The sequence below is a fragment of the Coregonus lavaretus genome, assembly GCF_964263955.1.
Source record: "Coregonus lavaretus genome assembly, chromosome: 5".
In the NCBI taxonomy this organism is placed as follows: domain Eukaryota; kingdom Metazoa; phylum Chordata; class Actinopteri; order Salmoniformes; family Salmonidae; genus Coregonus; species Coregonus lavaretus.
The window spans coordinates 13,547,380-13,564,660 of record NC_139992.1 but is presented as its reverse complement, the minus strand read 5'-3'; the positions used below and the strand labels follow the sequence as shown (position 1 = coordinate 13,564,660).

At 42.3% G+C, this 17,281-nt stretch overlaps 1 protein-coding gene across 3 annotated transcripts in view; it reads right to left on the bottom strand.

Annotated features, from left to right (window-relative positions):
• Positions 1–3,283: 3,283 nt before the first annotated feature.
• The window catches only part of LOC311129998 (CLIP-associating protein 1-like), a 73,467-nt gene continuing 59,469 nt past the window's right edge, over positions 3,284–17,281 (bottom strand). For all 3 annotated transcript variants that reach the window (XM_084162583.1, XM_084162584.1, XM_084162582.1), the window contains exons 23-32: positions 14,385–14,531; positions 14,067–14,173; positions 12,705–12,843; positions 11,930–12,179; positions 11,577–11,636; positions 11,207–11,397; positions 10,792–10,920; positions 10,382–10,588; positions 7,984–8,100; positions 3,284–6,428 (exon numbers count right to left, since the gene is read on the bottom strand). In XM_084162583.1, coding sequence (XP_084018709.1) covers positions 6,342–6,428; positions 7,984–8,100; positions 10,382–10,588; positions 10,792–10,920; positions 11,207–11,397; positions 11,577–11,636; positions 11,930–12,179; positions 12,705–12,843; positions 14,067–14,173; positions 14,385–14,531 — 1,434 coding nt within the window. In that variant the 3' untranslated portion in view covers positions 3,284–6,341. The remainder of the gene's footprint in view (positions 6,429–7,983; positions 8,101–10,381; positions 10,589–10,791; positions 10,921–11,206; positions 11,398–11,576; positions 11,637–11,929; positions 12,180–12,704; positions 12,844–14,066; positions 14,174–14,384; positions 14,532–17,281) is intronic.

The following is a 17,281-nucleotide window of genomic DNA, read 5'->3' as shown; positions in this document are numbered from 1 at the left end:
TAGCGCTCTCAAAGAAGTTTGCTGGCCAGCACCCTGCTACAGACTTATATACTGGGTATGACATCACTTTCAACTCATTAGAATACCTTACATGACCTTTGAGAAGCGGACTGGGACTCACTGATTGCCTCCCAAATGGCACCCTATTCCCAATATAGTGCACTACTTTGACCAGGGTCCATAGGGCTGTGGTCAAAAGTAGTGCACTATATAGGAAATAGGGTGCCATTTGGGATACAAGAACTGACACACCTCCCCTGCTCCGTAGTGGTGCAGCACAGGTAGCCTAAAATCTGAATAAGTGCACAGTCCGATTTGTATTTTTTAATGGCTACTTGGCTAGATCAGCTTCTTTCTCATGAGAACCCAGATAGTTGTTTGCATCATATCTAGTCTTTTTGCTTTCTTTTTGTAAAAAAATGTATATACAATACCAGTCAAAAGTCCGGACACACCTACTCAATCCAGGGTTTTTCTTTATTTGAACTTTTTTCTACATTGTAGAATAATAGTGAAGACATCAAAACTATGAAATAACACATATGGAATCATGTAGTAAGCAAAAAAGTGTTAAACAAATCAAAATATATTTTATATTTGAGATACTTCAAATAGCCACCATTTGCCTTGATGACAGCTTTTCACACTCTTGGCATTCTCTCAACCAGCTTCACCTGGAATGCTTTTCCAACAGTCTTGAAGGAGTTCCCACATATGCTGAGCACTTGTTGGCTGCGTTTCCTTCACTCTGCCGTCCGACTCATCCCAAACAATCTCAATTTGGTTGAGGTCAGGGGATTGTGGAGGCCAGGTCATCTGATGCAGCACTCCATCACTCTCCTTCTTGGTAAAATAGCCCTTACACAGCCTGGAGGTGTGTTGGGTCATTGTCCTGTTGAAAAACAAATGATAGTCCCACTAAGCCCAAACCAGATGGGATGGCGTATCGCTGCAGAATGCTGTAGTAGCCATGCTGGTTAAGTGTGCCTTGAATTCTAAATAAATCACAGACAGTGTCACCAGCAAAGCACCCCCACACCATAACACCTCCTCCTCCATGCTTTTACGGTGGGAACTACACATGCGGCGATCATCCGTTCACCCACACCGCGTCTCACATAGACACGGCGGTTGTAACCAAAAATCTCCAATTTGGACTCCAGACCAAAGGACAGATTTCCACCGGTCTAATGTCCATTGCTTGTGTTTCTTGGCCCAAGCAGGTCTCTTCTTCTTATTGGTGTCCTTTAGTAGTGGTTTCTTTGCAGCAATTCGACCATGAAGGCCTGATTCACAGTCCCCTCTGAACAGTTGATGTTGAGATGTGTCTGTGATTTATTTGGGCTGCAATTTCTGAGGATGGTAACTCTAATGAACTTATCCTCTGCAGCAGAGGTAACTCTGGGTCTTCCATTCCTGTGGCGGTCCTCATGAGAGCCAGTTTCATCATAGCGCTTGATGGTTTTTGCAACTGCACTTGAAGAAACGTTCAAAGTTCTTGACATTTTCCGTATTGACTGACCTTCATGTCTTAAAGTAATGATGGACTGTCGTTTCTCTTTGCTTATTTGAGCTGTTCTTGCCATAATATGGACTTGGTCTTTTACCAAATAGGGCTAACTTCTGTATACCCCCCTTCCTTGTCACAACACAACCGATTGGGTCATACGCATTAAGAAGGAAAGAAATTCCACAAATGAACTTTTAAGAAGGCACACCTGTTAATTGAAATGCATTCCATGTGACTACCTCATGAAGCTGGTTGAGAGAATGCCAAGAGTGTGCAAAACTGTCATCAAGGCAAAGGGTGGCAATTTTATTTTTATTTTTTTGGGGGGGATGGATCAGCTTAATATTGCAGATAGATTGTATCTTCTATCAATGTAATTGTCTGCATCACTTCCAATCCCCCATGTTTTTTATATATATACTCCCCTTTATTACTTTTCAACCCCGCCATCCTTTCCCTACTTGGAGTAAATTAGTGAACAACAATGCCCAGGCCTCTACTTCCAGCCTATACTTACTATCTACACCTTATGGACACAGTTAATTTTACAATAATTCTATTATATATATATATATATATATATATATTTTATTTTAATTTTTTGCTCCTGAACTTCTTCTACTCTCAACCTCTCCGATCATTTTCATTATGTCCATCCGGTTTGCTTCTATATGCCATATCTTTCTAACTGTGCTCTTTTCCAAAAGCTCCCAACATACAACCTATATACTTATTATGGACACAGTATGCTTACATTATTAGCTATCTTTGTTATTATTTGTTGTTATTTGTTATTAGTCCCATCCTTCAACTCTATTCAATACCTCCCATCTATCTCTTAACACCATCCATATAGGATTTCTATTTGCCATATATATTTCAACCGTATTGTGATGTTTTACAAAAGTTCTAAACCTTTCTATTCTCATTGCTTCTACAGATTGTGAATTAAAAATAAAAAAATTTGCTAAAAGTATTATTATATTATTGATTGATTGACTATGACTTTTCAGATCACCCAGTAATGCTATCTGCAAGGTTAGCTCCAGGTAAATATTGCAATCCTTGTCCAAAAACAAGCTACAAATGGACAGAACCAAAACAAATGATCTAATGATTCTGTCTCTTCACAGCAAAATCTGCAGAGCTGGGAAGATTGTATCCCCCATATAAATAACATTATATTGGTAGCAAGAATTTTATATAATAATTTAAATTGAACGTTTCTAATTTTTGAATCCGGTGTCGTTTTGCGTGTCAGTTCATAAACACTATGCCATGGGATCGGTACGTCAAAAATCTCTTCCCAACTATTTTGCAACCTATATGGGACGGCTATTTGAAGAATCTCAAATATAAAATATATTTTGATTTGTTTAACACTTTTTTGGTTACTACATGATTCCATGTGTTATTTAATCATTTTGATGTCTTCACTATTATTCTACAATGTAAAAAAAATAGTAAAAATAAAGAAAAACCCTTGAATGAGTAGGTGTGTCCAAGCTTTTGACTGGTGCTGTATATCTATATTGGCTCAGCCTACTACTCTACCCTTGGCAGCCAAGCGAAGCAGCATTGACATCCCTCACTACGTACCAAAAGAGCATATCAAATTCTCAGTTGGGTTAATGTTTAGACAGAAGAACTAATGCACACATCAGCACTCAACTTTGTTTGTAAATGAATGGGAGACTGAGCAATCGAACTGCATACCAATGCTAAATTCGACCACCTAAATATACAAATACAAACATATATAAACAAAGTGAATCAACTTTCATGTTTGTTTATTTCTAGAGCAAACAAATGTACATTGATGGCAAATCATCTATCACAGGTGGATGTTAACAAAACCCTTCTGTACAAGTAGTCATGAAAAAATAAAACAAAAATAAAACAATTATATAAATAGAGATATTAATCTTAAATGACAAAACAAGAGAAACAAACAAATAATAACATGCAAAGTGAACAGATTGCTAGGAATACCTTCTCTTAGGGACTATCATCACCAGCAGATAATGTGAAAATGATCCAGATCTTCATGGGTCATCAGCCAATACAGTACTTTCTGTCTTTAACAAAACGATTGGCTTCTCACTAACACACAATAAAATAAAATGAACATACTTACAAAAGGATGATAGCCCCATTTAAAAACAAACAAAGCAAACAATGAGTGTATTTTTTACAACTGTTCAGCAGATGGGAATAGATGCCAGATACTTTACTATAGTAAAAAGGCACGCACACACAGTGTACCTTTAATAAAAGCCACATGCCCAAATATGTAGTACTGTACTAAAGGAGAACTAGTACTGTACATGTCTGCTTGGCACCTTGAGACGGTTAGGCCCTGTACAGTGTACACATTTGTCTAGGTAAGACAGAGACTTCGTAAAGTTCTGGTCAACTCGCAGAGCTCTGAGAGTGTATTCCTGCCAGGTGGCTGGCTACCTGTTGTTGTAAAGGCTGACCAAACTGATGAGGTTACAAGTGCACTTCAACAGCCAAAACAGGACCCATCGATTAAAGGCAGCACCAAGTGGATGTGCTGCCCAAAAACATGCAAGCTAATTCACTAACGTGCAAAAAAGTGAGATATTAACCTTTTTATTTCATTACATGACAGTTGCGAAGCGGTGATTGATCAACAGTTATGTACAAAATACTTAAGTTTGCTCATCATGGTATTTTCTTTATTGCAAAAGCTGTAGTTACGTGAAGGGAAGGTGGGTGTAATACTGTATTATTATAAACAACTAATATTTGCATCATCATGGTGAATATTATTGTATCGGTTTGCAAGCCTGTTTATTGTAGTTCATGGAGTAATTGTTTCAAATTTTTAAGAGCTGAGAGCTTCTGTATGTACATCTATCTTGTTTTTCAACAGTACAAGTGATCCAAACATTACTGTGGAAAATTAACATAAGCCTGGTAGGGCCGGTTTCCTGGACACAGATTAAGACTAGGACTAAAACACACTTTTAATAGATATTCTCCACTGAGAATAGTTTTTAATCCAGGACTAGGAGTCTGTCTCAATGAATCCACTGATCTCCTTCCAAAACTGAGCCTGTAATATTCACATTATCAACAAGTGTAGTGTTGTTACTCATTATCAGACATGTATACGTTATAAACAGCAGCATCATAGTTAACAGGTAAAATGCCATAATCTGGCAACACAGGTGGGAAGAGGGTGGGAATAAATAAATGTGACACTTTGGATTTGTTTAGTGTTTTCACTGACAAGTTTGTATGTTGTCATGACTGATTATGGCCCACTCATTCAGTGACATCTTTAGCAACATGGACATTGAGTAGGTTGAGAACACTCATTCAAATTCTGAGTTGGAAGGGATCCATTACAATTGCACTTGATTGATTCAGGGAATGTTAAGAAATGTTATGTTTTGGTGTATTTTCCTCCCTTAATATTTGTTTTTATTTGACAATCGAAATGGAGTTAACCACAACCATAATTGATTGTGAGTTGGAAAAACAGATTTAACTTCAGACACAGTTGCATCTTTACCTCTCTCCTTATTTTGAAAAGCTTCCATTTTAGATTGCCAATTTTGTGTTGAAAAAATGAAGGTCACCATTTATTTAATACAGTACTTCTATTTTTTCTCATGTTATAGCCAAGCTATTAGCTGCAAATTGGCCTCTGACAATGTTTGCGCCATAATTTCTCCCAAACTAATGGATACTAATAATAAAAGATAGTGTTAGCTTACCTGGGCTTAAGTTAGCCTTTATAATGATTGACAAACGTAACATTTTCAAATTAAAATGTTTCCTTTTTACGGGATTGTATAACGTCATCCCTCAGTTAATAAAGAAAAACAATCAGATTTCCACTCATTCTACTTCAATTGCTGACATATTTGGTTTTCATTGTTCCCAAACTGTTTATTACATTTTTACATTTTAGTCATTTAGCAGACGCTCTTATCCAGAGTGAGTGCATACATTATTTTATTTTTAATACTGGCCCCCCGTTTATAAGGGCTTTGTATCATCACTGGGTCAGCCATATGATTCTTTATCACAAACCGGATGTCATGTGGTCCTCCTTAGGAATAAGGTCTTCGGACCTCAATGGGACTTCCTGGTTAAACGTGAAGGACCTATTCTACTGTGACGTTTCAGGCTGTGTTTATTCATCCAATTGCATTTGAAGGGATGTTTTGTTTTTGCTGAATCAATATCAGGGTATTATTTGGTATTGGACCATACGTACAATTCTTATTGGACCATATCATAACCCTTAGTTATGTTTTCCCCCCTACACTCTGAATGCTCAACATAATGAACATCCGATCTTTACCTTACAAAAAATTGCTAGTGAACTAGAGGGTTGAAGCAGACACAGCTCGACTCTCATTCAGGGTCTTATAGTAAAGTCCAAAAGCGTTAAAGCGCCCTTCACCCAGACCTCTTTGCATTCAAAAACTTCAATAAAAGGGGGGGGGGGGTGGCTAATGAAGGTACAAGTTCCCCGGAAAGAAAAAGAAAAGAGCAAAGTAAGTGAAGGGGTGGTTGAAGCGATGAGCAGGTCATAGGGTCACCCAGAGGAGTCCAGTGGGGTGAAGGAGAGAAGAAAAGCTCAGGAATGGAGAGGTCTGGAAGAGGCACGACTATGGCTTCGTCCCAAATGGCACCCTATTCCCTATATTGTGCACTGCTTTCAACCAAAGCCCAAAAGTGCGCTATATAGGGAAAAGGATGACAATTTGGGAAGCAACCCTTTTCCCCCCCAATTCAGATACACAGTACAGGCAGATGGATCAGTGTCTCCCTCCCTCTGCTCCGTTAGCTAGCTGTGTGAGGAGACATCCGAGGAACTGCTGCTGTTGCTGTTGGTTGTCTGAGCCCTCTTGATGTACAAGTTCAGCAGCTTCATCTGCAAGAAGAACAGTTTTGCATTGTTGTGATCATGACGTAAAAGGTTACAATGATACCGTTCCCGACCAGGGTTGGGGTCAATTCCATTTAAATTCAGCCAATTTGTAAGTAAACTGAAATTCCAATATCAGGATTTTCAGTTTGCTTCCTGAATTAACATCTACATTACATTTGAGTCACTTAGCAGACGCTTTTATCCAGAGCGACTTACAGTATTGCATACATTTTTCGTACTTTTACGTACTGGTCCCCTATGGGAATCGAACCCACAACCCTGGCGTTGCAAGCGCCATGCTCTACCAACTGAGCGACACAGGACTCAAAATTGAATTTACCCCAACCCTGGTCTAGACCAATCAGATGACAGAAAGCTGTGGCGGTACTGAGGTGACGGGGGAACGGCTGGCGTAGCGTGACAGACAGAGTGACCTGAGTATTGTTAATTTGCCAAAACATTTAGCTCATTGTGCCAATTGCGTATTTCCTCACAGAAATGAGGACAACATTGTTTCAACGTTGAAATCTACTAATGAATGGGTAATCATTTTGTAAGTTCATGTTGGTGAGAATTGTTTTAAACTGAGCTAGCTACGTCATCCAGTGGAATGACATGCCTGATTAGAGTAGTGCTTGCTAAGGGAAATGTGTGTTATAGTCTACATACTACCGTTGCTCTAGGATTAGGCTTTGGGCATGGCTCCGCTTAGAATGTCGTGAGGGTCCAGAGTCCTCTAATAAGGTGTAAATGCTAACTAACTACGCTGTTGCCTTAGCGATGAACCTCAGAGCCAATGCTCCGTGACCCTGCTGCTTTCTCAACCCAGCCAAGGTCATTGTGCAACAGGCTCAATCCAGCCAGCACACTCACTCTCACTCCCTTTCTCTCACTGCCTGGCATGCCTGTCAGAAACTAGGAATAGGGGGAGGGGGGGGGGGGGGATTCACCCCTGGATCGTGTTCATATTTGGTATTTTGAATTTTATTAGGATCCCCATTAGCTGTTGCGAAGGCAGCAGCTACTCTTCCTGGGGTCCACACAAAACATGAAATAATACAGAACATTAATAGACAAGAACAGCTCGAGGACAGAACGACGTAAAAAAATGCACACGTAGCCTACAAATCAATACACACAAACTATCTAGGTCAAATAGGAACTAAACGGAAGAAAACAGGCCGAAACGAGGAAGTACTACCTGAACTTGTCCAATAAGATTTTCGTTTTCTGTTGCACAACGATTTGCTACAGTGTGCCCTAATGAATATTTCCCTGATGGACTCCAGTGCCCCCTTATGCATGGCCACACAGGCCGCCGAGGGAAAGTAGGGCAAAAATGACCCTTACTGTACATCTCAACCACACACCACAGACCAAACCAGTCAAAACCAGAGGCTAAATAAAAACATGGAAAACCGATTAGGGGGTTGTGTTTGGGGGACAGGTGTGTGTGTGTGTGTGTGTGTGTGTGTGTGTGTGGTGTATTGTGTGTGTGTGTGTGTGTGTGAGGACTTTGAGATGCAGAGCGAGCACATGACAGTTGTGGGTAGAGTACCTTGCTGCCCGTGAGTAGCTGCAGGTGTGGTTTGAGCTCTTCTCCAATCACGGAGTAGATGGCCACCAGACAGAACACGCTGGCCTTGCGAACACTACTCTCTGTGTTGTCATAACCCTGGGAACAGACATACAGACTATCACTGGACTGGCTGCCAGCAGGAGAAACACACACGGAGAAACAAGTACACACACACACTGAATCAGCTAGCAGCGAACACACTCGCGAACGCGCACACATAGAACAACAGGTCATTGGGAACGTGGGAGGAGTGGCAGAGGTGTGTTCAGGGGCAGAGTACAGGCAAACATTTCCAGGTAAAAAATAAGGCAAACAGTTCTCACTGTCAAAATATGAACATTAACAAACACGGTGTAGGCCTAGAAACTACCAAGGATGTTTGGTAACACAACTCCACACCTACAGAGAAACACTTAGTTTACTGTGCAGTCGTAATATGATTGAGACATTAGCCATCTGTTCACCACTCCATTCACAACTCCACACCTAGAGAAACATTTCCAGGAACAAATAAGGCAAACAAACAGTTCCCACTGTCCAAATATGAACCAATATGGTGCAGATACTAACAAGGATGTTTCCATTTCCCCCCCCCGCAATGGCCCCTTCACTAGTCCTGCATTCTATATAATAACATAATAAATGCCACTAAGCACTCCTATCAAAAGCAACTTATGCAAATTACATGTTTTTTTATTTAACCTTTATTTTAACAGAGACTCATGCTGAGACCAAGGTCTCTTTCACAGATGAGCCTTGTATACAGATCAATGCTCATCAATAACATCACAATACACATCACTATAAACATCACTATACACATCAATATCATGTCACGCCCTGGCTCTGGGGACTCTAGTATGTTGAGCCAGGGTGTGAGTTTTCTTTTGTGTTTGTTCTAGTTGTTGTATTTCTATGTTGGCCAGGGTGGCTCCCAATCAGAGACGGCTGTAGCTCGTTGTCTCTGATTGGGAGCCATACTTAAGTAGCCGTTAGGCATTCATTTGGTGGGGTTTCTTGTTCCGTGTTGGTTTGTGTATGTAACCAGGGACGTCACGTTTTCGTTTTGTTCGTGTGATACTTTATAAAAATAAATATGTTCGCATTCCACGCTGCGCCTTGGTCCTCCTCTCTTACCGACGATCGTGACATATCATCACTATACACATCAATATACACATCACTATAAACTATACACATCACTATACATATCAATGCACATCAATAACATCATATTACACATTAATATCATCACTATACACATCAACATACACATCAATATATACATCAACAATATATAAAACAAAAACACCAATAGACGAAAAGCACATCACAGCATAGAAAACAAACACATTCTGAATCAGCCTTTTGAATTGCCCTAGAGTCACCAATTCATCCAACTTTAGAGAGCATTCCACAAGTAAGGTGCAACAAAAAAAACTAAAAGCAGATTTACCTAACTAGCCATCCATGAGACTGGGTCTGGTATCTCATACGTCTGTAAGTTACCAGTGAAGTAAGTTACGGCGGAGGTTTATGCAGGAGGGCTTCATAAACAAAAATAGTGCAAAGAATCGCTCTACGAGACTTCAAAGAGGGCCAGCCTACTTTCTGATACAGAATGCAGTGATGTGTACTGAACCTATGCAGTGGTGTGTACTGAACCTATGCAGTGGTGTGTACTGAACCTATGCAGTGATGTGTACTGAACCTATGCAGTGGTGTGTACTGAACCTATGCAGTGATGTGTACTGAACCTATGCAGTGGTGTGTACTGAACCTATGCAGTGGTGTGTACTGAACCTATGCAGTGGTGTGTACTGAACCTATGCAGTGATGTGTACTGAACCTATGCAGTGATGTGTACTGAACCTATCGTCCATAATAATGCGTAGTGTGCTATGATAAACTGTGTCTAATGGCTTCAATACAGTGGCAGCTGCATTCAAATAGACAATATCCCCATAGTCTATAACCATTATACATTCCGTATGAATATGTAAGTAATCCATGTAGAAATTGAACCCACAACCTTCCTACTAGGCACAGATGTCTTCATTTATCTAGTTTGGATTTACATTTGAGTTGCCAACTGAAGTGAATTCAAATAGAAATAAACAAAAAAATGTAACCATGTCATTGGATTTAGGTTAAAAGTTTGGTGAAAGAAATACAAAAAAATCCTGAAATTCTTGTACGTTGATTACTTTTGCAAATCCAATGTTTGATTAAACTTCATCACATTAAAAAATATATATGAAATGACGTGGAAACAACTTTGATTCAACTAGTTTGTGCCCAGTGGGTTCCTGTAACCAGCGTAGCACCACACTCTTACCAAACACTCACATAATGCGAAACAGGACCAGATTCTCACCTGCAGTAGTCCTGGTATGATGTCAGGCAGCAGCTGGTGCAGGGACTCCTTGGTGATGCGTTCTATCACTTTGGTCTGCATCTTGATGGCAGCCAGGTTGATGGGGTAGTCAGCCGTCTGGACGATGGGACACAGCACCTTGATACACTGCTCTGGGTGGATGGAGCCGGCCAGGGTGGAGGCAGACTCCTCCGCTGCTCTTACCACCTACAGGGGGAAAGTGGAGGTGATATATCATGGGTTTGATGACAGAGAACTGCTCTGGGTGTAGCAGTGATAAGAGAGACTATGTGGAAGATATGACAGAAGCAAGAATGGACTTCGTATACAGAGAGAACAGGACAGAACTGGAGAGGACCTAGTACCGAGCCTTGGGGGACACCAGGGAATATAAATATAAGGAGTTGCACCTCCTTGTGGGAGTCTTTGTGTGCCTCCAGGGTCTTCATGATGGTGAGTTCAGCGTAGTTCTTGAAGCGGGCCGGCTGGTTCCGCAGTATCTCCTTCAGTACCCTCAGTGCCAGGGCACGGATTGTGTGCTACATGGGGGGGAAACGAGCTGCCATTACAAACCACTACAAAACATACATGCCTTCTTGCTCACAGACATGCACCACACACCCTCACCAAACCCCATATCTTTCAGCCTTAGAGAGTTTTAAGTTTGCAGCTAAACAAAGAATCAATGTGGTAGTTGGGTATGCAGTCTTATTATTATTATTATTATTATTGTCACGATAATAATCACCATCATTGCAAGTAAAACCTTCCAACTAGCTGCAGTCTGTCTGTCATGTCAAAACTAGTAAAGTAAAGGATCCCTACGTCTTTATCCCCCAGTGTCTCCAGGAGCAGGAGGAGGATGGTCTTGAAGTGTTCGTCCCACACGGCCAGGCTGTCCTCCCGGGTGATCTTCAGGAGCTCCACCAACGCCCCCTTACGCTCCTCCACGCGTTCATTGTGATTAGACAGTTCCTTCAGCAGGTCTGCAACCAGGTCCGAGTGGTCCTGGGAACCTGAGGAGAGGATAGAGGAAAAGACTGGGTGAGTGGTACGGATCATGTAACTCTCAGCCCTAACTAGCTAGCTAGTATCCCCATGTACCAACAACAACAGAAAAGTGACAGGGAAATGGAAACACCATTGAAAAACTTTAGAAAACAAAAACAACAGTCATAGAGTTGTGGGTCTCTACCAGGAGCAAATCCCTTAGGCAGCACCATCTTGTTTTCCCCACTGCCATCCTGCCGACGGCCTGTAGAGGAGGGAAGAAGGGGGAAAGGAGGGAGGAAACAATCAGACTCACTGACTATAGCCAGCAGACTCACTTTTCACTGCAGATAAAGGGCTATCCTATTCCCAATTCCATCACTCTGGTTTCAGCCAACATGTAACACTAGAATGGACCAAATCTATTCTTTCTTTGTGTTGCCCAAACCTGAAGAAGTCACACCATCATGTCATGACATCACAGGATGTATCAAAGGTGGTCAACATGGAGGTGGAGTCACAGGGTCAAGGTTGAAGCAGAGGTCAAAGGTGACTCACAGTCTCTAAACTGCTCCACGTCGTCATCAAACACGGCCTCCTTCAGGGCACTCTTGTCGTAGGATGAGGTGATGGTGTCTCCGTATCCGTAGGGGGCAAAATCTCTGGCTCGCGGCCCAGAGAAGGAGCGGGGAGACGGGGTGTTGAGAAGGGAGGTCTTGTTATCTAGGGCCGTCCGCCCACCCTCCACCACATCCAACCCCAGACGGGCATCAGAGCCTGGGGAGGGCGCAACACCTTCCCGTCCCGCCTGGGAAGAGAGAGAGAACACAGTTAGTCTCAGATGTGGAAATTGCTATGACAACCAGGGCAGTGGAGACTGCTGAGGGGAGGATGGCTCATAATAATGGCTGGAACGGCGCAAATGGAATTTGATACCATTCCACTCCAGCCATTACGACGAGCCTGTCCTCCCCAATTAAGGTGGCACCAACCTCCTGTGAACCAGGGAGGTATACAGGACACAACACAAAGTCCAGGTCCCGTATCCACAAAGCATCTCAGAGTACGAGTGCTGATCTAGGATCAGTTTTGCCTTGTAGATCATAATGAATAAGATTATATGGACAGATCCTAGATCAGCACTTCTACTCAGATGCTTAGTGGATACGGGCCCTGGGCTCTTTCCCAATTTGTTTGTCCTCATGTCCTCTCTCTTTGCCTCTTTCTCAAAATACATTAGAGGATAAGGGGTGGGACTTTGGATGTATCCTCCAATGGATTTTGAGAAGCAGCGAGGAGAGAGGACGCTTCCAATGTAGAGGTTGGGACTCACAGCATCGTCCCTCTTCCCTCTCAGCTCGTTGAGGTCCTCCTGGCTGCGGTAGCTGAAGCTCTGGATGGCCTCTGTGACCCCTCGCAGGGAGCTGTAGATCTCATCAGAGTTCATGTTCTCTGTGTCATACTCCAACATACTGAGGAGACAGGACAGGAAGAGAGGCTTTCTATACAGTGTCCCTCAGGACAGCAGACACACAAACAGCAAAGCCACACACACAGATGAATACACTTACAAGGACACTTACCGTTTCAGTCTGACACCATGCAAGGGGTTATATTTATTGCTTCTGCAAGCTAAGTAGATGATCTTCACACAGATAGGTAAAGATGTATTTTGGGCACGGCTCTGACCATAGATGATGGTGTTCTCAATACCCAATTTGTCACTTTTATGGGATACAGCCCCTGAGAACATAGCGCTAAAAGAGACTGGAAAATGTTCTGAAAAGATTCCCAATCCTTATTGGTCGAGGAAATATTGGGAGGACAACAGAAGGACGACGTGTCACTTCCTGTCCTGCCCCTCCTGGGGAACTGAGGCCCCGCCCATAGGTGTGTTACCTGGGAGAGTACGCTCTGCGGAGGACCCTGAGGGCGGGGCCTGCGGGGGTGGAGTGAGGCGGAGGAGGATGAGGGGGAGGGGGGTGCTTAGATAGCCCATCGCCACTCCAACACCCACCCCACAACCGACTGTGGCCACAGCACGGCCACGAGGAAAGGACGGACGGACGGAGGAGGAGAGAACGGGGCAGGGGGGGAGCAACACCACAAGGGACCACACACACAGAGAGAAGAGAAGAGAAGAGAAGAGAAGAGAAGAGAAGAGAAGAGAAGAGAAGAGAAGAGAAGAGAAGAGAAGAGAAGAGAAGAGAAGAGAAGAGAAGAGAAGAGAAGAGAAGAGAAGAGAAGAGAAGAGAAGAGAAGAGAAGAGAAGAGAAGAGAAGAGAAGAGAAGAGAAGAGAAGAGAAGAGAAGAGAAGAGAAGAGAAGAGAAGAGAAGAGAAGAGAAGAGAAGAGAAGAGAAGAGAAGAGAAGAGAAGAAGAGAAGAGAAGAGAAGAGAAGAGAAGAGAAAGAGAAGAGAAGAAGGAAGAGAAGAGAAGAGAAGAGAAGAGAAGAGAAGAGAAGAGAAGAGAAGAGAAGAGCAGCAGAGAGAGTGAGGAGAAAAGAGAAAAATAAACTATAGTCTGAGTTGAGGTTAGAGATCAGAGGTTGGCATGCATCAATACGAGTAGAGTATTAGAATGAATGGTGAAGGAGAACAAGCCTTCAGTCAGTCAAGCAGCGGTCTGTGGTTTAGCCATGCATTAGGAGACAAAATGGCACCTGTAGATGGAGGTCAGAGAGAGGAGGTACGTACCTGGGAGACAGCCCCCCATGGGAGCAGTTGGTCGGGGAAGTGAGGGGGCTGGTCCGGCTAGGGGTGTGGCGGCTTGTGGTCCGCCCAATAGCGTTGCTGGGAGAACTCTGAGAAAGAAAGAGACAAACAGGTTTATAAATTAGAAAACATACTTTTATCGAAGATCATGACCAAATGGAATGAAACCATTGGATCACATACTAGTGAATGAACTAGTCTACACCAAAAATAAAATATTACTAATCACCTCACCAAATTGATAAGGCTGCTAGCGTAAACAGATCCCCCTCCCTTTTATCCCCGGTTGTATTCATTTACCACGCTGCTGGTGTTGCTGGAGTTCTTCAGGTGATTCTGGAGCAGCTTGGTGGCCCCGTCCTGGAAGGTCTTGGGCAGGGCTCCCAGCAGCATGGTGAACTCTGGGGTGTTCAGCTCAAACAGAGAGATCAGCACAACCTGGGCCGCCTGGGGGGCAGTGGGACATACAGTAGTCAATAGTGGGTTATGGGCTGCCTGGGGGACAGAGAGGGGGAACAGGGACATAGTCAATAGTGGGTTATGGGCTGCCTGGGGGGCAGAGAGGGGGAACAGGGACATATAGTCAATAGTGGATGTATTTATTCTTACAGGGAAGCCCTTTGCTCCTCTAGGTGCTAAAAGGAATATGTCAGCTAACCATACCAGTGGAGAGACTTGGATGTACACAGTGAAACTGCTGTGTCTATTAGTGTTATACTGAATAAAATAGTACAGAGAAACAGTCCAAAACTCTCAAATCACAGTTGATCACATTATCAAACACGTTTTTGCAACTTCTGCTGTAATATAGTCAATTATAAGTTTGTGGTGAGTGACATCATGCTTTAAAAACAAAATATTAAATTCAGAAGTACCCATTTCTAGAAGGTCAGACATTGCTTATAACAAGGACTGAGACATTTCCTTAATAAATACAATACAATCTTAAATAATGAAAGTCATTCTTTCTACTAGAAATGACCATGTCAGCATGCATATGTAGAGGCTGTTAATGTGGTTCAAAACAGAACAGAACAGGGGAAAGTTCACACATCGTTATTCAGTGATGACATCGGTCGGTAGAACTTCGAACAAACAAAGTAACAATCCATTCACATACTCCTGAGACCTAATGACATAAATTCTGTGTAGTGTTGTAGTAGTGTTCTGTTGGCCAACAACAGCTGTTTTACTTTCAAACCGGCCCATTTATCCAGAATCAAATTCACAAGGCATAGCTACTGTAGGTTAGAGCAAGCAGCAGAAAGTGCTAGAGCGTGAAGGTGAGGTAAAAAAGGCAAGGCCACACTTGAGATAATTTCACACTCTGAGGCAGCTAGGCGTCGGTGCAGCTCGGCGGGCAGGGCGTGCTTGGCAGTGGACAGTGATTGGTTGATGAGGCACTACCTGCTTACACCATTCTTCCAGTTGGCCCTCCCCGGCCTGCTGGGACAGTAAGGCTGCAGTAGTGGACCTGCCTGATAGCTCCTCCACCACCCAGTTATGAAGGGTCTGGGGCACAGTGGCAGGGGGGTAGAATTATGGGTATTGAACAAAGGAAAGCAGATGTTTATAGTAGTACACTACTATAAACCTAGACATGGTTATAGCTGTTAGCAGAGTCCTCCTGTGGGATGCAGGTCAGGTATATAAAGTTTGTTTCTATTATAAAACAATAAAAAGCAGGATGTTTTATTCCTTTAAAGATTATTTTTAGTCTACCTGTTTTTAATACCCTACAGCGTAAGGTACATACTGTGTTAAAAACTAGTTGAGGACTTAATTTGGAACTAGCAGTGGTAGAAAAACAAACAACCCAAGAGTGAACACATGTCCTGCCACAGAACAGGGAGATAGCAGAGTCTTATCACAAGGTCATTTCTGGTGGCACATGGCTTCATTGCCAACATAAAATCTGTAGTAATTCAAATTACGTAAAACCCAGTGGCTCGATAGCTACATAACTAGATCTTAATATGGATAACATTTTAAAACTATTGAATGCATTTCCTCTAAAAGATGGTTTCTGAGTTTTGCTAAGATTTAACAACAAATTACTTAATCAAAGCGAATCAATCCCCTCAAAAAAAGTAATGCTGAATTCAGTTCAGGAAGTAATCTAGCTCCTGTACTATTAGCATTGCAGTATAATCATTGCTTTCTGCCTAGAAAGCATGTTATTCAGATGGTACTTATTGAGCAGACCCTAGGGACTACGCCATAACTAGTAGTTCCTACTTCCCACTGAGACATACAGTGCCTATAGAACGTCTACACCCCCTTTGGATTTAATTTCAATTTTCTGTCAACAATCTACACAAAATACTCTGTACTGTCAAAGTGAAAACGTATATATATATTTTTTGGGATTAATGACAAATAAAACACTAAGTCAATACATGTTAGAAACACCTTTGGCAGCGATTACAGCTGTTAGTCTTCTTGGGAAAGTCTCATAAGAGCTTTGCACACCTGTATTGTGCAATATTTGCCTATTATTCTTTTCAAAATTCTTCAAGCTCTGCCAAGTTGTTGGGGATCATGGCTAGACAGCCATTTTCAAGTCTTGCCATAGATTTCCAAGCAGATTTATGTCAAAACTGTAACTCAGGAACATTCACTGTCTTCTTGGTAAGCAACTCCAGTGTAAATTTGGTTTTGTGCTTTAGGTTATTGACCTGCTGAAAGATGAATTCGTCTCCCAGTGTCTGATGTATTCCTCTCCCAGTGTTTGGTGTAAAGCAGACTGAACCAGGTTTTTCTCTAGGATTTTGCCTGTGCCTAGCTCTATTCCATTTCTTTTTATCCTAAAAAAACTCCCTAGTCCTTGCCAATGTCAAGCATACCCATACCATGATGCAGCCACCACCATGCTTGAAAATAAGGAGGCAGTTACTCTGTGATGTGTTGGATTTGCCACAAACATAAGGCTTTGCATTTAGGCCAAAAAGTGTATTACTTTACTGCATTGTTTCATACATTAACATATTTTGGAATATTTTCACTCAAATCCTTGACTGAGGGACCTTACAGATGTTGTATGTATGGGGGACAGAGGAAGGGGTAGTCATTCAAAAATCTTGTCAACCCCTATTATTTCACACAGAGTGAGTCCATATAACTTAGCATGTGATTTGTTAAGCAACATTTTACTTCTGAACTAATTTAGGCTTGCCTAAACGAAGTGGGTGAATACT